A 21,754-nucleotide genomic window follows, 5' to 3' on the forward strand; every position below is an offset into this window, starting at 1 on the left:
TTTCTCACGAGTCCAGGCGTGAACATCCCGGGTCTCAAGGAAGCTGTAAGATCGGCGAAACTGAAGGATCAATCCGTTCCGTGGTGTATGTGAAATTACTCTATTGATGAAAACCAGATTCTGTGCTGACTTTCTCCCTTTCATTCACGGGAACTGGAAGGCCTGTACCCCTCCTCCTCTGGCCCAGGCCTCACAAAGCTACGACAAGAGGCAAAGCCCGTCTCCCAGGCCTTCCCTTCCTCCGCCCCACCTGAGGCCTGTCTCACAGTCTAGACCTGGAGGCCCCGTGAGTCCTGTCTTCTCCTTGGAGCCTGCCCTGGTCTCCTCCACCTTCAGCTCTCCCTGCCTTGAACCCCAGGGCATGAATTGTTGGCATCATTTGCCGGGCACTGATCTTTCCCATCTCTCCGCCCTTGCTCCGGGTCAGACGCTAAGCGGTGCCTTCTGTTCTATTTTTTGGCCCCGTTTGTTATATTTTTCATGCCGTACGATGCTATGCTTTGCATAGTCATTAAAAAGCAGCCCAGAGAGCTGCACAGCGTTCGTGACCAGCCTGCATGACGAGTGGGCAGCCCTGCGGCTCTGCTTCTTGTAAAACCCCTCAGTCCCTCCCCCACCCTCTCTTCCAAGATTGTATCTATAAAAAAGACTGCATTTGGGGCTCCTTTCACATTAGCAGGCCTGGATACAAAACATAAATAGAATCAACTGTCGTTTCTGTAGTGAGCAGAAAATCTTTTTAAAAAACATTGACCTCAGCAATTAGTCATTAGACTCAGACTTTGCAGACCTTCAGGCCATTTCAAGTAAGCTCTTATTTCTCTTTGGCTTTATTGAGGGTTCAATGTAATAAAAATTCTCATAGCTTGACGAGGCTACCAAGATCGCAGAGGGGCACGTCCAGCTACTCGTCAGGGCACCCCTTCTCCTCCGTCGGCTCCTCCTCCTATCGAGGAGCCTGCTAAGACCCACTGGAAAACCAACAGAAGAATTTAGAACGAAATCCAGTGACACGCTGCAGGGTTCAGCTCTCAAGGAGGGCCGCTGACTTCGCCAATATTCTGGAGGTCAACAGGCTCATCTTACTAAATAAACCACGTTTCAGGGTTCACAGATACCCGAGCTTTCCTTCTGAAAACAGGAGAAGAAAGTGGTTTAGCGGAAAAAAAAGGAATTTCCTCAGTTTCAGAACCTTGTTTGTCCTATGCTCCTTCACACCAGACTCAACTGAGCGCGAAACTAACTGAGGGAAGAGTCGTATTTATTTAAGTGAGCTGGGTTCTCCCCACCCCTGGCCCCGGCCAGAAACGTTTGCATATTTTGAGGATATAAGCTTTGTTGTCCAAAATTCAGAAATCCATTTAAACTGTGTTTCTTGCATCTTAGAGTATTCGTTTAGCAAAGTAGGAGTATACATAAGGTCATATATGAATCCCAGATAGATGAGATATCAGAGTAGATTTTATTTTAAATTCAGATTCTGTAGCACTGACACGGATCTAGGATAATATCCGTAGTTAACAATAGCTGTGCCTATTGGTTTGAAGTGTAGATGGAATTTAGTTAGGGAAGGTGACTCTCTTTTTTGAAAAAGAAAAAAAAAAAAAACACTTTTTTAGAGATCTGGGGCACCTGGGTGGCTCCATCAGTTGGGCGGCCAACTGTTGATCTTGGCCCAAGTCCTGATCCCAGGGTCGTGAGATCAAGCCCCAGGTCAGGCTCCATGCCCTGCTTGGGATTCTCTCTAGCCCTCTCCCTGCCACTTGTTCTCTCTCTCTCTCTCTCTCTCATAAATAAATAAATAAATAAATACACTTTGTTAGAGATCAAATAAAGTCAAAATTTATGGAGACAACCTTGCCAGTCCTGAAGGCCTTGGGGGAAACAGTCGTATGTCCTAAGCTGCCCGGCATTTTCCAAAAGCAGTGGTCCCCAGGCTAACCCAGTGCACACTCTGCCAGCAGCGGTAGTGTACGGGGCCTCCTGTGGGAGCCTGAGTCCCATCCCCCAAGCCCAGACCTCTCCATTTTCCCAAGTAAAGGAGTCAAAGCCTTTTACAAGGTAGGCCAATCCCGATCTTAGACGTGGGAACGTGACGTACCTACAGCATTATTGTTTAAAAAGATTAGCCATTAAAAAGGAAAACAGAGTTGTTGAAACAGGTCCTCTGAGAAAGCAGTCCCCAAAGACGGTAATAATAAGAAGAAGAATAAGAAGAGGGAGGTGTTACAAGATGCAGAGTATGGCCTGATTATTCAAAAGACCCTAAGATTGGCACACGGTGTTCTACTGTATGTTGGCAAATTGAATTTAAATAAAATTTTTTAAAAGACTCTAAAATTGTATTTATAGAGAAAAAGGAAGGCCAATCAATACCTAGTCAACTATAATGCCAGCGTATGAAGCCATGCAGAAAGTATGCCATTTATTCATTTATTTATTCAATAAATATGAACTTAGTGTCTACTCTGTGCCAGGTTAGGCATTATGGATGTAGTGTTGGGTCAAACAAATGCATTCCTGGCCTCTGGAGTTCATAGTCTAAGGAGGAAGATAGATAATGACCAAACAATCAAAAAAATAAATATATAATTATAAACCATACTGAGTCCTCTGAACGATGACAGTTTCTACTAAACTGTGGATGGATGCAGAAATATGTCTGGTAAAATCACTAGGGCATAGGAGGGGCAGCAAAATCTGTATTAGACTTGAAGGGTGACAGTGAGATTAAGGACAGCTGCCAGGTTTTTGTCTTAGAGCTACGTAGACATGATCAGCCAATACATAGTTTACTGACCTTGGGCCAGCCTGCTTCAAGCTCCAAACCTCTTAAAACCAGAATGCGCCCTTCATAACAATTAAGACACCAACAAATGTGCTCTGAAAGACTTTCCCAGGGATGCATGGAAGCACAAGGCCCCTGTACTACCAATGTATAAAAAAGGCTGGTCCTTACTAACACACGCAAAAAAATCTTTAAACAGGAAGTGGTCAAGTAAATGAAGGTCAATTATTTATTGAGGAAGGAGGCAGAGCAATTAGGAAAAAAAAAAAACAAGATGTGTGTACAGTAAGGGTGGGGTTGGTGATAATTCACAATAATTTGAGGATTCTTGAGAAATCTCTGCAGAAACTGTGAACTTTATGAGGAAGGACCCTAGAGTTTTCGAATCCCAAAAAAATAAGCTCTCATATACAACCTGGACTGATCCACAATAGATTTCAGTTTAAATATATTGAGTAGTTCTTATTACTTGGCAAAGTTCTTCTACATCTGCTGCTCCTCTTACTCCCTCAACAATCTAATGAGATGAGCAAACCACACATCACATTCATACGGTGCTTTAGGGATTCTGAATGTGCTTTCCCATATATACTCTTCTTGAAATCTGTCCAAAAGATGACAGGAATATATTCTTAGCCATCTTTCTTTTTTGGTGGGCTTTTTTTTTTTTTTTCAGCAAATATGATTAAGCAGGAGCCGGTGGCGGGTGATGAGATAGAAGCATATATGAGCTACTGTCTCTGCCCAAGTAGTATCAGCTACCATCGAGAACCGATTTCTTGGTGCCTTCTTTTCATTAAGGGCATTTGTTGGCTGGTGGTCCAAGGCTTGTTAAATTACTACCTACTGACCAATCACCTCTGTCTAGTTCTGTCTATAAGACAAAAAACTTGCCAGTTTTCCTTGATCTCACTCCCTTCCTGACTCTCCGATCTCATATGAACTTGACTACCTAAGTCCAAATGAATTTACAAAGTGTCTCTGCGTTTATGTCAGTCATTCATTTCACCATGATACAGCTCTGCGAGGTCAGTGTATTTCTTATCCCCCTTTTATAGAAGAGAAAACTGAGCTTTAATAACTAGTCCAAGTCCACATGGCCAGGAAGTGGTAGGGCTTAGATTTGGACATAAATCTATCCAGAGCCCAAGTGTGTCTTATATAGTCTCTAGAGCCAAGTTCTTAGGAACAATGGTTACCATTAGCTGAGGACTTACCAGGTTCCGGGCACTGTGCTATAGGCTCGGCCAGTATTATCTCATTTAATCTTCCCAACTCAACAGCCTTATGCAGTAGGTACTGTTCTTATCCCACTTTTATAAATGAGGAAATGAAGACTCGGAGAGGTTGTGGAACTTGCCCAAGGTCACACTGCTCACGAAGGAGTTGACCCAAGCAGTTTGATTCCGAATTCCAACCTATACCCCCCATGTCAAACTGCTCTCCAAAATTAGGAAACAGAAAATTTAAAGGATTTGTCAAGGACCCTAGGTCAGGTAAGTATAGAACCAGGGCCAGGACGCACTCTCCACCTTGGATTATACTTGCATGTGGTGGTCTTCACCCGGTCTCCATCGGAGGCCAATGTCCTCTCACCTCGGCATCACCCTGACCCTGTGTGAGCCCATTCTACTCCCTCGGGCGATCTCCCAGGGCGAGATCTGCACCTCTCCCGTGGCTACCGCTGCTCAAGTTGGGGACAGATCCTCTGCGCCCCCACCCCCCACCCCAACTCCCATCCAGTCTCCAGACCTTAAGCTGATGTATTGTCTGCGGCAGCCCAGACAGACTGATCATAGTCTGGGCTGCTAATAACCAAGGGAAACCCTCAAATCCACCTACTGCCATCATGGCTTCCTACCTTTTGAACCAGACATTTCAAACTAATAGAAGCCGCAGTCCCAGACAAATCCTGCCCATCCCCCTCACTGATAAATTTTGCTGTATTGGCTGCAATGCATCCCTTCCAGATGTTTTAAGTTAAGATTGGGAAAGCTGTGTTTTTACTGGATTGAATCACAGTGCTTGGCTGACATTTTTTGGCCCTTCATACACTCCTTAGATTTATCAACTAATTGCAGACACTTTGAGAGAATAATACAGCATGTGTTTATTATGACAAAACCTGCTAGTGTGTCTTTGTGGTCAGAGATTCATGGTATTTCCTTTACCAACCCCTAGTTGAGCATTAAAATTGATTCAAAAATGTCAGTTCAAAGTCAGGAACTTACATGGGGGAAAATATCATGTATGTGTTTTGAGGGAGTTTGGGAACACAGATAAGATAGATCCAATAGCTCAATTTTTATTCTTGAGTTATTTTGAAATCTGTAGTTGTGGATGATCAAATGATTTATAAAGAGATGTCAAGTGCCTGAGGAATTTTATTTAAAACATTAAAGAAAAAAAACAGCTTTGTATTGTTCTAATGCCACTGTTTACTAGGTTTCTCTATATGGGTTAATTCTGTTTCTTCCAATGTGGCCTGTTTGGAGATTTGTGCCTGAGGACATGTGGAAGGGAGGATGGCTACCTCCTTCAGGCGAGGCAACCACTGGCTGAGGTGGCCCTTCAGGCAGGAAAAGCCCAGTGACAGCAAACTTGCTGGCTGAGAGGGGGTGGACAGTCATGATTCAAGTAGGACAGTTGTCATCTGGGATATGAGTCCCTGCACACCAGGATTCTGGGAAGCCCCAGTCCTAGGATGTTGCTACCTACATAAGAGACCTAAAGGACTAGATGAACTAGGGGAGGATGGAGAAGCCCGCAGGGAAACACCAATGCCCTGCATATATCCTTGAGGTCCCTGGTCCCTGGTCCCAAGTGAGAATGACAATGGAGGGAACTCGGGAGCTCAGTGGTGATACCAGGCCAGGTGTATGAGGACCACTTACTCTACCCGAGATGGGCACGGACTTGGGGAGTTCGGTGCATGTGTGTTGCTGTTGGAAAAGGCTCCAGCACAAGTGGGGATCTGAGGCTATACCTGTTGGTAGTAGGCGGGGGTGTCTGGGTGAAGCAGAGACCAATTAAGTAAGGCAAACACTGACAAAAAAGAGCAAATTGCTTCCTCCCATGGAATCACGTAAAAGCTGAAAACAAATAGAGGAATCCAAGTACAAAATTGCCTTTAAAAACTGTACAAGAGTGAGAAGGAATATCAGGAAAAGTAGCTGGAAACCTGAATTTAGAACTGTCAAGAAGAAGAAATACTGCTCCTTATGACTTTTGGGTCTATAGACTTCCCTAAAACACATGGTTGTGAGAGAGCCTGTTTCTATGACTACATTTTGGTGTGTTGTCATCTGTACATCAGAGAAAGATTTTCTGAAGCATGTTCTTCATTTCCTCTCACAATGCTTCTCTATGAGGATGCCCAGATTTCTCTCTGGAATGGGTAAATATTATCTCTTCTTAGAAACTGATTTGTTTTTATTCCACCGATTGAGAATATCATATATATTGCTTGACCTTCTCATTTGCTACTAGAAATTTAGAACTAAATCCATGAACCACTCCTAGCAAGGAAATAAGCTATTCACTGTATTTTTTTTCTACCTCATCTTCCCCTTATTTTTCCTTTAACCTGTGTCCTCTTCTCTTGCAATTTATTGTATCTTTCATGTGATTGTATCTTGCGGTGTCCGCATCGCTTTAGCTGGGACAAAGAAACATAAATCAATACATCAATGCAAATAAATGGGTGTTTAAATGCTAAAAGATGCTTTTTTCTTTTCCAGACTTTAAATGTTATAATTTCACTATTAATTCCTTCGACAAATGCCCCTTTCATAAATAGAGAAATGGTTTCCTTCAGCCCTCTGAACCATCTCCATTTCCAAATTAAGTATGACTCAAATAAAGAGATTTCATTTACTTGGTAAATTAACTCAGTGTCCTTGTTTCAAATGCTTGGATGAAATTTGAGAATCAATACTCAACAAGACACGGAATTCATAAATGGTGGAGAGAAGCTTACGCCCTACCGGTCAGATATCCTGCTTTGGCACAAAGCAGCCTTGATTAATACCCCGTGCAGTCATGGGTTGGTCCCCTGATACTCTCCTCCTCTCAACCCTACAAGATGCTCTTTTGGAGGGAAGAGTCCATTTCCATTTAAGTAAGACTCTCAGGGTCCAAAGAGTGAGGCACAACAAGCAGTCTTCAGTGTCCTCCCCTGAAACATCTTTCCAAACTTTTCTAACAAAAAGAGGGAACTCAGAATAATCAGAAAGTGATTCTCCACCTTACCTCTCCAGCTTTGCCTATTATCACTCTTACTTGTACTTTTCAAGCTCCTTTTGTTCCAGCTAAAGAAGTTTATGTATTTCTGCCTTCTCACCTTTCTTCATGCCATTCCTCACCTGGATCCCAACCTTCCCCAAACTCACTCCTTTCCACTTGACAGGAGTCCTATCCTCAGTGCCCATTGCTTCCATGAAGCCCTTTCCAATGTGCCAGCCCTTGGTGATTTTCCCCACGAACGCCACAGCTCCTACTATCTCCCCCTTCACTCTGGCAACTACCACAATGACGAACCATCATTATTTATCTTTTCAAGTGTAAGTCCCATTTCCTTACCCAGATGTTAAACCTTTCCATAACCAAGACTGGCATATCATAGACTCAATAAATATCTGCTGAAAGAACAAATGAAGGAATAACTCTTATGGCTTTGAGAATGCCCAGAGGCATCTAACACAATGTTGGCTCATTAAATGTTTGATGCTAATAATATTAGTAAAGATGTTACCACCCATCCACCCACTATAACCTAATGTCCTTGGACCTTCCTGTGTTAGTAACTAAAAACAAAACCCTGCTTCTAATAAAATAAACTTTGCTTTGACTTATTGATTTCCTCTCTTTCTAGATTTTGAAGAAGTCCTGCATCGAAATTTTAGCAGCTGAACCATCCACCATATGTGCAGGAGGTAAATTAAGTGCTAAATGATCTCATGCAAATGATGGTTATTTTGAGTTCAAATCACATTTATTTCATTGGTGGTGAGGAGGGGAGACAGGATAAGAAAGGGAAGGGTGAAAGGAGGAGTAAAAGTTGCTAAATAAATTTGCTGCTAGGGAAAAAAATAAAAGAAAGAAGCAACATGTCAGTTGTTTGAAAAAAATCTGTCCAAATTCTCTTCTTTCATGAGAACTAATTACGAGAGTATTGCAGACATACTGGGTTCCCTCCCACACATCACCACTAACATCCTGCCCTGAAAAGCAGTGGAGCTGATCCAGGAGAACCTGTTAAGAAAAAGAACTGAACAATCTTACCTTCTCAAGTTTGACAAAAGCATATGACCACATGTACCCCGTGTCAGGGCCTTAGAAGAGGTCTGTGCAAATGAGGAGCCTTAATTAGCATTCCTTAGATCAAGGTGAATCCATGTCTCCAATTTTTACAGGTCCTTCATTTTAAAATCATCAGAAAATAGGGAAGTTCCTTCATTATGCAATTACCCCATTCACGAAGAAAATCCAGACTTGCAGTTTAGCCATGTGCAAACTGGATGTGTTGCAACCTTGCAGTGAATCAGAAAGTCTAAAGACCATTAATACAATTCCTGTTAATTCATAACATAATCAATTCCCCTTTTGTAGGGTTCTTGCAGACAGAGCAAGAATCCGATCTGCTAATAGAGTACCTGGCCCTTAATAGATGGTCAACCAATAAATGTTGGCTGAGTGTCTTGATTCATTATTTCTTCAACAAACAATGCAATGATTTTTGCTTATTTGACCCTCATTAACTCCTTTCACTTAAGCATAAGAAATTAATATCGTACCTTTGACCTGTCTAATTAAAATGAAACAAAACCAGAAACTAATAGCCAAAGATAGAACAAGGCCAAAATAAAAACAAAATCTCTACCAGTTGAACCACAGAAAAATATCTTCCAAAATAACTCTGGAATCAAAGAGTAGTAAACCAGCACCCCCTTTATATACATACCACTGAGATTTGAGACCATGAAAACACCACATGTATAAACTTGATGAATATGGCACAGAGATACCATGGTCCACAAGATCTGATCCTAGCAAATTCATGGAGTTTAATGTTTCTCAAAAAATGGAAAAGAAAAATCAGTAATTAAGAATTAAGTAAAAGATTTTTTGAACTCTGGAAATACAAGGAGAAAAGATTTACATGCATTAATAAATTGAAACAGATGAAAGCAATTCAACCGATAAATCACTGCAAGAGCTGTTTCTTCTGTAGAACCAGTAAAATAGACAAATCTCTGGTCAGTCCAATCCAAGGAAGCCTTCTTTAGATATTTTAAAAATCTCTGGCCTATCTGCAATACTGCATATGTTATAGACCAGCAGTAATTTCCTGTATCAGAGTAAACTATCCAATTCTATTTCCTTTACTTTTTATGAAGAAAAAATGAATACAAGACACAGTAATGGAAGCTAGCCCTAGCTTTTGAAAAAGGCAAGCTCCCACCTCTCTTGAATGAAAATCATAAGGATTAAAACATGCTAGAGAATAGCTTTACTAAGGGCAATGAAACTGCCAAAAGATACCCTGACCCCCAAAAGTCCTTCCATGGATTCCCCGAAGGTCAATCGGTGACCATTCTCTGGAGTAAGTGGCTTTCCCGAAGCACTGGCGCCCATTTCTTTGTCCATAGCAGTGAATACCTGTCAGGTAGACCTGAGCACACTTGCTCTCTGATTTTCATCGGGCTACTGTGAAGACCCAGGAATTTACATGAAAATGCTTTGAAAAAAAGCATAAGCTGTTGTACAGAACGAGGCAACATCATTATCATCGACATCATTTTAATGAGGATGCAAGGTCAACGCGAGAATCGTGATGTTGACAACATACCCAGATGAGAAAAATGTGCCCGTGTGTTTGTCTGCCGAACCCAAACTGGGGAGAACACTGATGAAGTTCAGAGCACCTGCAAGATGATTAACTCAATATGTGTCAGAGGCAGAAAGAAACAGGAAGTAACTGATGGTCCATATTTCTGAAGTAGCATGGTGGCACTGAACCCTAGAAAAATCTGTGAAAAAGGCAGAGTTCACTTTCATCAGAAATCTTTTTTACTCAGCCCCCTCCCCTGTCTGTGAGTTGCATCCTTTCCTGGGTCCCCCGAGCAGCCCTGGCTGTGTCTGCCGAGCTCCACCCAGGCCTGTCCCGCTCAAGACACTCTCTGCTGACAATTGCGTTCCCCCAAGACCATGATCTCAGCTGGCTCTCCCCGGCAGCCCAGCAGCAACCACAGCTCTGACAGCAAACTGAGCTCTGAGAGAGGCAGCGAGATAATGAATGCACTGGGTGGACAGCAAGACTGAGGTCCAGCACAGATCTTTATAGGTCAGGCTGCAAATAACAGGGCAAAATTTAAGGAGACAAATACAGAGTGGGGAGCTTGGGTTTGTATGGCACTTTGGGGAGACCCGACTGAGTCTTTTAGGGGAAAAGAAAAAACAAGGAGAAAGACAACTATCTTGATGGCCAATAAGAATACCCCTGGGGGGTGGTGGGAAGCCAGACGATGAGATCTCTGGGCGCATCGACAGCCACCCCATGTCCGGGTTAAGAGAGCCAATTCACGTCCTACTGTGCCACGTTCAGACCATGGCTCCAAGTCCCACATTTTAAAAATGGTACTGACAAAGGTTTGCCCATAGAAGAGGTGATGGATCAGGAAACAGTGCCAAAAATGTATTCACTGATCAGTTCTTTCTTTTTTACTTTCTTCCTTTCTTTCCCCTCCTTCTTCCCTCCTTCCCTTCCTCTTTCTTTTCCTTCCTTTTTTTTCTTGCTTTCCCATTTTCTCTTCTTCCAAGCCTCCTCCCTTCTTGCTCTCCATCACCTCTTAGTGTCTACTATGTCCCAAGCAATATGAAAAGTTAGGAGTACACAAATCCAGAGCGCTTGCTCCCAACCACCCGTGAAGCTCACAGCCTGCTCTAGGAGACAGTCTTATGTTCACATAAGTACAAGCCCCACGTGAGGCACTAGGGTGGAGATAGGTTCCAAGAGCAGCAGGAGCAGTAACGAGATGCTGGTGGAATGAGCGAGGACTGGAGTAACCATGGAGATTCACACACAGAACGGAGACACTTGCGAGAGCATCTTCGGATATTTAAGAATTCTCATGCGGAAAGGAATTCTTATGCTTTATTATGTGTAGCTTGAGGAGACCACCATGGAGAAGCTGGGGAGGAAATCAGGGAGGCAAATTTTGGCTTGACACGTGGAACATTTACAACTAAAACTTTCCAGCAGAGGAGTGGCTGCTCTGAACTCTCCACCCGTAGAATTATGTGAGCATTGGCCATTTGTAACCGTATGCCATCACCCTTTCGATGTCCTTTATAACTTGAATTTTTCTAAAGTCTTAATTCAATTTCAGCTCAGGCATTAATGGCTGAATTTTTTTTTTAATGGCCAAGAATCCAGTATACCTGGCATGATTTTGCATGTTAACAGGAAGTCTTTATGGGGAAAGGGAATGAGAAGGGTATCTAATCTGCTCTAATCAAAAAGAATTTCATTCAATGTCATGAGTTCAACTATTTGGAGCAAGAGCCTTCCCAGAACTCCTGCACTGCCAGAGGTTATAAATGGGCAGCCTACAAGCCCTTTCCAGTCTGCACACAGGTCCTTTCTGATCTACACACATAAAACAAAACAAAACACCAGTTTATAATATAATAATATTCTGGAATTAGTGGTTACGGTTGTACGACTTTGTGTATATAATACAAGCCACTGAATTGCACTTTTATTTATTAAAAATAATTGCTGACATTTAAAAAAATTCAGACTCCCACCTTGTCTTGAAAAATCAAATCTAGTAACACTGGGCCCGTATTTATTGCAAGGTGATGATTAATTGGAGGCTAATAACTTCTCTTTTTAAAAGAAGCATGGACTCTTACCCGTTCACCATACACCCCACCATTCCCCTTTGTCACCCCAATACCCCAGCATATGGTTACTGTTTAGTGTGGTGCTCACGTCTGTGTTGCCGGTATTTACAGTTCCTGCTCTCCATGTAGGAAGTCCCCTGCTGTGGGAGAGCCTTTAGAGCACCTTTGACATAACCTGCTTTTAAATAGTTCCAGGTCTCTTTTTAAAAGTTCACAATTAAATATTTGTGCAGATTAGCCTCTGCAGTGAGGAGAGCTGCCCCTTGTTAGATTGGCCTTGCCTAGTTCAGCTCCTCTCCAGGAATCGCACCCTTGGCCTAAGTATAATTTCCCTCTGGTCCCACTCAGTTGGCCCCAAACTCCCAGCGTTCTATGTAAGCACGTCCTCCAGGAAGGAACTAATTGGAATCAAGTGTGCAGCCTGCCAACTGCTGTACATATGAAGTTGTTGTACTCCAGACACGGAAGGAGATTATATTTAGCTCCTCACGTTGTCGTTTCAGAAGCAACTGTCCCGTTCCTACTGTGTGGTTTCCCACTGTTGGTAGTCAAACTGGGTGGGTTCGTGCAGAAAGAAGGCCTTGCTAGGCCTCCTGTTTACCATTTGGAATTGGGTGCTCAGCCCAGACACTTTTGAGCGACATCAAACAGTGGTTTCATTTCTTTCGCATTTCATTGTGTTCAGAGAGCTCCAGCCTGGCCCCTAGGCACCTCTTTGGAGTGGCTTGTTTAATTCTCTGCTTGGCCCTTCTTTTTCATTTAAAGATGTTTCCGTTTGGAGGCGGGACTGTCAGGCACTGTTAGTGGAAATGTAAAATAACACGGTCACTTTGGAAAATAGTCCTGAGCGTTTCCTTAAAATTGAAACACACTACACCTGTCGTCTGACCTGGCAGTTCTACTCCCAGGTATTTATCCAAGAGAAAAGGAGCTCTATATCCAGAGAGAGACTGGCACACGAAAGTTTGTAGCTGCTTCATTTTTAAGAGCCAAAAACTGCGAATAACTCAAATGTTCATCAACATTTGGTGATGGATAAATAAATCGTGGTTTATCCATATAATGAATGATACTCGGCAATAAAAAGGCATAGACTCTGCCTAAATCTCGATAAGTCTGGGTGAGTTTTTAAATAATTATGCTGGGTAAGAGAAGCCAGACCAAAAAAAAAAGTTATTTACTGTATGATGCCATTTACATAAAACTCTTTAAAAAATGCAGACTAATCGTACAACAGAGGCAGATGAGTGGTTGCATGGGATCAGCGGTTGTGTGGTCAGGAGCCAGAGATTACAAAGGGCACTTGGAAACTTTTGAGTACGACAATGTGTTCACTATCCTGATGGTATTGTCCCATGATTGTACACATATGTCCAAATTTGTCAAACTATATAACTTTATATGCACGTTATTGTATGTCAGTTATATCTCACTAATGCTGTTATAATCAAATAGCTATAAAATTTAAAAGTTCTAGAATAATGTCGGTATCAGAGGGCACTGAACCCACATCAGTCTCTTATGTTTTGATGTCCATTAAGCATCTAAGAGGAAAGTGAATTCAAACTATCTCATAAGGGGAAACAGCAGTAGCAATAATTTTGCACAGAAATCTTAGGTGACCAGAGCACGTGGAGAATACACACGTCTCGTTTTCAGATCATGAGATACTCTCACCTGCAGATAATAGGTGATCTTTATTCACATCATCTCAAAACTCTGTTCCACATTTCTTTTTCTTTTTTTAAAGATTTTATTTACTTATTTGTGAGAGACACAGAGAGAGAGGCAGAGACACAGGCAGAGGGAGAAGCAGGCTGCACACAGGGAGCCCGACGCAGGACTCGATCCCGGGGGGGCCCAGGGTCACGGCCTGAGCTGAAGGCAGGCGCTCAACCACTGAGCCCCCCAGGGCACCCCTCCATATTTCAAAAAATAAAAAAGGAAAAGAAACGAAATCAAAGAAACAAAGGGAGGGGACAGGATAGAATACGTTTATCCAGTTATTCAGAGACTTTATTTTTTTCTTTTTTTAAATTGAGCTTTAACTCCTGTACCATAAAATTCACCCTTTCAGAAAGTGCAATTCAGTGGTTCGTATTATATACACAAAGTCGTACAACCATAACCACTATCTAATTCCAGAATATTTTCATCGCTCCCTGAAGAAACCCACGCCCATTAAGCAGTCAGTCCCCATGTCCCCTTCCCTGCAGCCCTGGCATCTGCCAGTTGATTCTCTTTCTCTATGGATTTGCTAAACTTTTCATATGGAAATGAAATGCAACGGAATCGTACATCATGCAGCCTATCATGTCTGGCTTCTTTCGTTTGGCACCATGTTTTCAAGGTTCATCCATGTCGTAGGGTGGGTCAGAACTTGATTCCTTTCTTGGGTGAATAATATTCCATTGTGTGAATGCCGTGGTCTTCAGCTGATAGACACTTGGGCTGTTTCTACTCTTTTGCTATAATGAATAGTGCTATTATGGACATACACATACAAGTTTTTGTGTGGACATACATGGTCTGTTCTCTTGAGTAGACACCTACGAGTGAAATTTGTAGGTCCTGCGGTAACTGTAGGTTTACTTTTTTGAGGAGCTGCCAAACTGTTTTACAAAGCAGCTGCACCATTTTGCATTCCCAGCAGCAACGTCTGAGGCTCCTACTTTATTCACCAGCACTTGTTTTTGCCCATCTCTCTTATTACAGCCATTCTCGTTAGCACGGAGTGATACCTCATTGTGGTTTTGATCTATGTTTCCCTAATGAGTTATGGTGTGAAGCTTCTTCTCAGGCATTGACTTTTTTAAGCCTCAGAAAATAAGCAGGATTAGACCTGACCCTACATGAAACAATGACCACCTTCTCCTTCTTCTTTATTCCTTTTCTGTACCAAGATATGTCTCTTATTTATTTCAGTACTGGGACCGACTCAGCCCCGGGTTAGGCACGCTCAAAAACCTTTCAGAAATAGAGATGATGCCCTCGACCACTGGGAAGTTTAAATTACTATTGAGAATAAAGTGAGGAAAGAATCATGATAAACACACACCTCAAAGAATATATGTCTTAAAAGATTGGATTAGAGATCATTTTCGAGTCAAAATTCCTGCCCCCAAAAGCCCTACAACCCCTAAACACTTCTTGCAGGAGCCATCACCCAACAGGCAAATTGCATAAAAACACTTAGCTGTACGTATTGTGAGGGGTAGGTTCGGGGCTTTCTGGATAAATGAACTTAAATCATCTGTCCTGGTGCTGGGGTGTCCTGGTTCTCACTTGCTGGCAGACTCGTGAGACAGAGTTTGGTTATATAACTTGTATGTGCGAAGGGCTGACATTCCAGGCAGGCTGCAGGGTCAGACGCTTGGGCTCTTCTGGAAACCAAATGTGCAGGAACACAGCAGCTGCACCCAGCAGGGTGGGAGCGCCCGGGCTCTACCGCGCTTCCCGGAGCTCCGGTTCCCCCACAGTCTCCCCAGGCCGAAGGGGTTACATCGCTCGGTTTCCACCATTGCCACGTCATGGGTTCCGGCTGGCTTTCTTTCTAAATACCCTGGGGTCAGGCCAAGAAGACATGTGGGCAGCCTTTTTTTTTTTTTTTTGTATAGAGGACTCAGCTGCTGAACGGGTAATGCTAGAACATGGTGTTAGAGGCGAGAGCTTGGCACGTGGCCTGCATTTCCAGAGTCTTGTCTCCTTCCGCTAATGTTTGAGGAAACAAGAGAAGAAGCCCGGCAGTGAGGCAGAAAAACATTTTGCATCAGCAAAAGTGTCCAGCGGCAGATTACTGGATGTCTCACGTCCAAAATAAAGAACAGAAGTAGGTTTCTATAGGCTTTCCACAGGCTTAAAGAGTAAATAAGATACGATAAGACTCTCCCACAGTGCTTGGCCCGTAGTAGAAGGCTTGTTGAAGCAGCTGTGGCGTCAGCCCCATGCCCGGCAGGATTCTCAACAAATTGTCCGTCCTTCTAAACTTAGCAATTGTGTATATGTGTCAACATGCATATGTTAAGCCTTGATATCCACAGGACTTGTGGTCCCGAAAAACTATTTGCCCGTGACCTTAATTATCCTAGCTCAAAACTAAGGCAGTGGACACTTGGATACTCCCAGTTTTGCTGCTTCCGAATTGCATGACCTTGAGCAGGTCACTTAGGATGTCGAAACCTCAATCTCCTTGTTGTCAAGGTCCTTCCTACTCCCAAAAGCGTTCTGTTCTAACTCGTATGTTTGTGGCACCTGCAGAGCCTCTGCCTTCTCTCGCGTGGGTTTCAACTTCTTGCTTCCCCGTCCCGGCCAGACTCCCTTTTCCACGAGACAGAAAACCTGTCTACCACTAAAATAAATAATCATTATTTATGTGTAATTCGTGCTTTTAAAAATCACGACATCGGTCTCTAAATTGGCCATTTGTCACAAGATGGTGAGGCTCCATTTCAGCCTAATGGCTGAGTCCGAAGGGCCTGGCATTTGATGCCCGGTGCACTTTGATTCCGGCTCCCCTCTGATAACGTGATCTGGGACCAGTCACCTAACCTCACTCAGATCAGTTTTCTCATTTGTACCTCCCTGGGCTGTGCTGAGGCACAAATGACGTTGAACACATACGAGGCTTAGCACGGGGCTGGCGCACGATGAGGGGGACCTTTAGCATCCGATATTAGTATCTCGGCATACGCGATCTCTAAATTAGTTTCCTGGGAACGAAGGTGACTAGCACTCATGCACTTATTAAACTTTGGAAGAGTCCCACATGCCAATTCTCTAATCCCATTCTTCTTCCAACAAAAAAATGTCCATTTGTATGGCGATTTACAGCTCAAGATCCACTTTTACAAATACTGCCTTTTCCCTCTGACTTTTAGTCTGGTTTCTTTCTTATATACCACACAGCATAATCCAAAGCCCCAATCTTTATACACCAAAAAATGACCAAAAAGAAGAAGAATAAGATGAAGAGGAAGAGGAAGAAGAAGAAGAAGAAGAGGAAGAAGAAGAAGAAGAAGAAGAAGAAGAAGAAGAAGAAGAAGAAGAAGAAGAAGTAGAGCATGGGCTATTAGTTACTATCAAACTTAAGAGAATATTTCTAAGCTAATAATTTAGCTGATTTATTTTCCTTTTGTAAGACTATTGTGAAGGATGGTTATTTGGACTTCGTAAGGGTTCTCTTAACTGTGTGAGTTCGACACGCATTCTGCTAACGTGAACTTGGTATGCAGGGCCAGACACCTGCAGTTAGTCTCTCTCCTGTCTTGAGAGACGCCGGTGCCACCCGGAGGAGCCATCGTCAGTTCCGGCAGACGGTGCAGGACAGTGGCCCCCGGATAAGCAAGATCTTGACTTGTTGCTCAGTCCAACTATTCCCACGCCATCCTGGGTGCTAGTGCTGTGTGCCCAGAGGAGACCGGGGGACCTGGAGCAGGATCAAATAATTCCCAACCTAAAGGAACATTGTTCTAGTCATGGAAGAAAAGACACCACCATCAGTGCACAATCACTTGCCACAGCGTTTAGGACAGACTGTGGATGGCATGAGGCGGCGATTTTCAAAAACCGTTGGGCCCCTCGGGCTCTAAAGAAATCCTTGCAGGGGAGTCCAGCACGTAAACCGACCTAAGGGGTCCTGAGCCGATGGGGGCCGAGGGGAGGGCGCCCCCCGCTGCGGGCCCGGCTTCAGGGTCACAGCCTTCAAAGCTGCCGGGACTTGAGAGATGGGCAAGATTTGGGTGGATAGAGAAGCGGGGCCGAGGCATTCCGGGCAGGGGAAACACGGGCCAGGGCAAGGGTGGGAACCCCAAGTAAGACACCGCACGCCGCCTCCGGCCCGCAGTGAGCAGGTGGGAGTGGGTGGCTAAGGGCGCCCCGGCTGTTGGCTGCCCACCCGAGTCCAGGCCCCGAGGCCTTCAGCCTGGCGAGGCGGCCAACCAGTGCCCCCCACCAGGGCGGGGGCAACTTGGGGTTAACGGACGGCAGTCAGATGATGACACGACTTGTCCTTACTCCTTTCAGAATCGTTCCAAGTAGTGGTGAGAGGAAACGGCTTCCGACACGCCCGCAACGTGGACAGGGTCCTCTGCAGCTTCAAGATCAACGAGTCCGTCACACTCAGTAAGTCCCGCGCAGCTGTGGCTCCTCGGCCGTGTCGGGCGGCTCGGCCACCCCCGGGCGCCCCAGCAGGGCCCTGCCCCCCAAGGCCTCCCCGCCGGGCCTCGGGCCCCCACCGCGGCCTCCCTGGAGAGGCCAGCGCGTCCCCGCAGAGGCCTGGGTCCCGTCGCGCGTAACCGTGCGGAATAGGCGGTCTGAATTCATTAATTCTGAATAAACCAAAAGCCAGACTGTTAGGCTTGCATGTGTAGACTCTGGAAGCTTTTCCAATCTGGATGATTCGAGCCTGGAGTGGCCAAGAAACTCATCATGGTGAGTACCTGACGTGAGCTACAGGAACGTGGGGGGAAGGCGAGGTGCGCTTCATGCGAGAAGTGATTTCCCTACCCTGGCTCTCTGCAAGGCGTCGCAGCAGGCAGGTGCTTCAGTTAAGGGCGCGTGTGGTTCGTGTCGCGCCCGGGCGAGGCGGGGCATCTGGTTTTGGGGGCGCAGGTGCACGTGCGCGGTTCTGAGTCACATCTGGCATCCATCACACAGACAATTATCGATTCGGTATCTGCAGTGACAAACGGTGTATTCTTACACATTACACATTTTGTGTAATGCTGGGTCCTCTTAGATGCTTCACACGTGCGTGCCACAGTGACCCTGGGGGGTCAAAGATCACGGGCCTGGCTGGAGCCGCACGTCTGCTCGCTCGGTGGGGACCCTCGCGTCGGCCCCCTGGTAGCCTCGTGGCATAGGTGCTGTCTTGCTTTTAAAAAGGAAGAGTTGGGGATATGCCTTCTTAAGACCACTTGCCTATTTAAACAGAGATAGGCCAACATCCTCACAAACGTTCCTTACAAACATCCAGAATCCCTGGCCTTGGACTAATTCCAAACATTTGAAACGTTCGGTTCATTTTCTTGATACTTGGAAGTGCTCTCACATATCCCAAAAGTGCATGCTATTTGAAAACATTTTGAAAAAAAAAAATCCCTAAATGGTCGTAGCGTGAAAGTTGGACTTTTGCCCTCTACCGACTTCTTACCTTCTCTTCCCTTTCGATTGTGCTGTCGCTCGAGTACACCTGCCCTCTCTTCTTAGCCCAAATCTCAAATCTAAGATGAGAAACTCCTGAGGGTTAACCTCAAAGATGTGAAGCCTTCCAAAGTCGGCTTCCCAGACGCGCGAGGCTCCGGACCCAACCCCTAAGGATGAATGGAAATGGGGCGCAGTGTTGGCATTGCCCCAGAGGTTACACAGAGATGCTGTGCTAGCATAACATGAACTGCAGATGTACCCTGGACTTGTAGAGGGACATCCCGAAGGCTTGTTTTCCAGCTTCTCCTTGAAATTTTGTTCCTTGGGAAACCCAGCACATCCTCTTTCTCCCTCCTCCCTTCCTCTCCTAATACATACTTGTAAACACCTGCACAGGCTCTCCACCTCATTCACGTTCAAGGACGAATAGGGCCCACAGGGGTAGGGAATCTGGCTGGAGCCTGATTGTGCTGACAGTTTGGAGCAGAGGGAGGCAGTGACTCAGCTATATGACATCCTGCAAGCAACACTCCTACACTCAAACATACGGTTATTAAAAATATCCCAAGGGGGAAAATTGTAATTTGAAAAAACCATTCGTCCTTCATTTATTAATTCTCCTACTCACTTCCATTCGGTAAATGATACGAACAAGAAACTGTGGAGGACAGAACAGATAAATAAATTTGAAAATGCAACATAGTCAGATCTACATTTTTCTCTCCACCTTATGAATGCAACGGTCCCTATTGAGTCACCTCTGTGAAATAAAATAAATTTAGATTCCTTTACTTTTTCCATTCTCCTTTCCCATCTCCAGATCCCAAGTTTTAAAATATTATTTTCACTTTTATAGTATGTATTTCCTCTTTCAAGATTTTTTTCTTAAATGCTGCATTACATTTTATAACAGGAAGAGAATATAATGCCATTATTGATCAGAAAAAGATTAATTGATTTCCCAGTAACAAAACTAGGGCTGTTGAAGGCCCCAGAGTCTTCCAACAAATAATACAATAGCAGATTGCATGAAGCCAAAACTGCAACACATAAAGGAACAAATTGAAAGATTATATTTATAGTGGGAGATGCTAATGTGACTTTCCAAGTCTTTGAATGAATAATAAAAAAATTATATAGAACAGATATATAAATATGTTTTTAAATGGCTGTGAATGTCCTTAAACATTTATTGTATTAAGACACAAATAAAAATGCCAGCATATTAATGCCAAAAGGTAGAACTTATTTAAATATATTCTTTGATGATAAACATAACCAGAAAATAAAAAGCATAGCTTAACACCTACCTCTCTCACACTTTTCTTGCCATTGCTCAAAAATAAGATCAACAGATCAACGTAGAAACTTAGAAATCTAAAACAGTTTCTGGATTTGCATTCCACATAATAGATCCAGAAATTCTAGGTAAAATATGATTTTAAAAATTGCAGGGATGCCTGGGTGGTTCCATCAGTTGAGTGTCTGACTCTTGATTTCAGCTCAGGTCATAGTCTCAGGGTCATGGGACTGAGCTCCACATTAGGCTGTTCTCTCTCTCTCTCTCTCTCTCTCTCTCTCTCTCTCTCTCTTTTTAAATAAAAGTACATCAGTTCCTCGTTAAAGCTGAAGTCACACAGTAGAGACAGGTGGTCTGAAGGATAATTAAAAGATGGTAGCCGGTTGGGTCCAATCTGTTCTTCTGTGAGCAAATCAAGAGCTGACTTTACACTTAGAGCATGTTTAGAATACCAGATATAATCCAGTGTATGCCGGCATTCCCCTGAGGTCTGGATCTTCCAGGTAGTATACGGAGGTTCTGACTGCCCATCAGCACTCACCAGCTTGTACGCACTGTTCAGATTGAGGCTGGAGGAAGCAAAGTGTTTGTAGACCTCCTCTGTTGGCTTTGCATTGAAGTCCCTACAAACAATGAAGGGAATCTTTGCTCCTTGGGTGATGTTCTGCAGGTTCTGAAGAAGGTCACAGCCTTGAGCTGAGCAAAATCGTTCCCAGCCGGTATGTGCTCTCTCTCCCTCTCCCTCTGCCTCTCCCCCCGTTCCCACTCTAAATAAATAAAATCTTTAAAAAAATTTATAATGTGTAACCCTACTCAAAAGAAGGAAACTCTCAGATATAGGAAACACAAAAGGGAATGCAAAGTCTTTGCAGTAAGCAAAGCTGTGGAGGCTAGTCCTGAGGATCTGCCTATACTGATGGAGATGTAGGACATCAGCCTGTGCAGGGCAGCAGGCTAGAGCAGAGCCCCCTGCAGAAATTCAGCTCCAAAGGGCTATACCACAGATTAACTAAGATTGGAAAAAGCATTGGCTGCTCAGTGACTCAAAGAAGCAGGGAGATAAGAATAAGGTATTATTCCACCTACATGATACAGAAGCACCAAGGCAGGAAACAAACCCTAAAATGTGTCCATGACTATTCTGATCCCTGTGGCCCTGGCAGTGGCAATGTACATCTAACCCAACGTATAGCACTGCTACAGCCAACAACCCCCTTTGAAAAAGTGCTCACAGCACCAAATGCCCAGCCACGTGAACATGAATGAAAAAAGCAGGAGAACAAGAAAAGAACAATTTAAAAGAGCAGGTAAATAAACACATGTAAAGTGAGTAAAGAGATCAGTGAGACCAAGGGGAAGACCATTCAACAAAAGCAGATCTACAGAAGAACCTAGTGTAAATTCTAGAGTCGAGAAAGTTTATTCACTGAATTGCAATATAATGGATGAATTTAGCAGGGTGCTTAGACACAGGTGAAAATGACATGCATGAACTGGAAAAGAGAGACAAAAAGAATCCAGCCAAAGCACCAAAGCCAGATTCTTTTCACCCAAGTTTTGCAAGACATTAAGGGACAGGTGATGCATATCTAAAACACAAAACATATAGAGAA

At 43.9% G+C, this 21,754-nt stretch overlaps 1 protein-coding gene across 1 annotated transcript in view; it reads left to right on the forward strand.

Annotated features, from left to right (window-relative positions):
• ANTXR1 (ANTXR cell adhesion molecule 1) overlaps positions 1-21,754 on the forward strand; it is a 168,587-nt gene that overhangs the window by 64,662 nt on the left and 82,171 nt on the right. The window contains exons 9-10 of the mRNA XM_072746172.1: positions 7,662-7,722; positions 17,720-17,987. Of these exons, the coding sequence (XP_072602273.1) occupies positions 7,662-7,722; positions 17,720-17,987 (329 nt within the window). The remainder of the gene's footprint in view (positions 1-7,661; positions 7,723-17,719; positions 17,988-21,754) is intronic.

This window comes from Vulpes vulpes, unplaced genomic scaffold (genome assembly GCF_048418805.1).
Source record: "Vulpes vulpes isolate BD-2025 unplaced genomic scaffold, VulVul3 u000000657, whole genome shotgun sequence".
NCBI lineage: Eukaryota > Metazoa > Chordata > Mammalia > Carnivora > Canidae > Vulpes > Vulpes vulpes.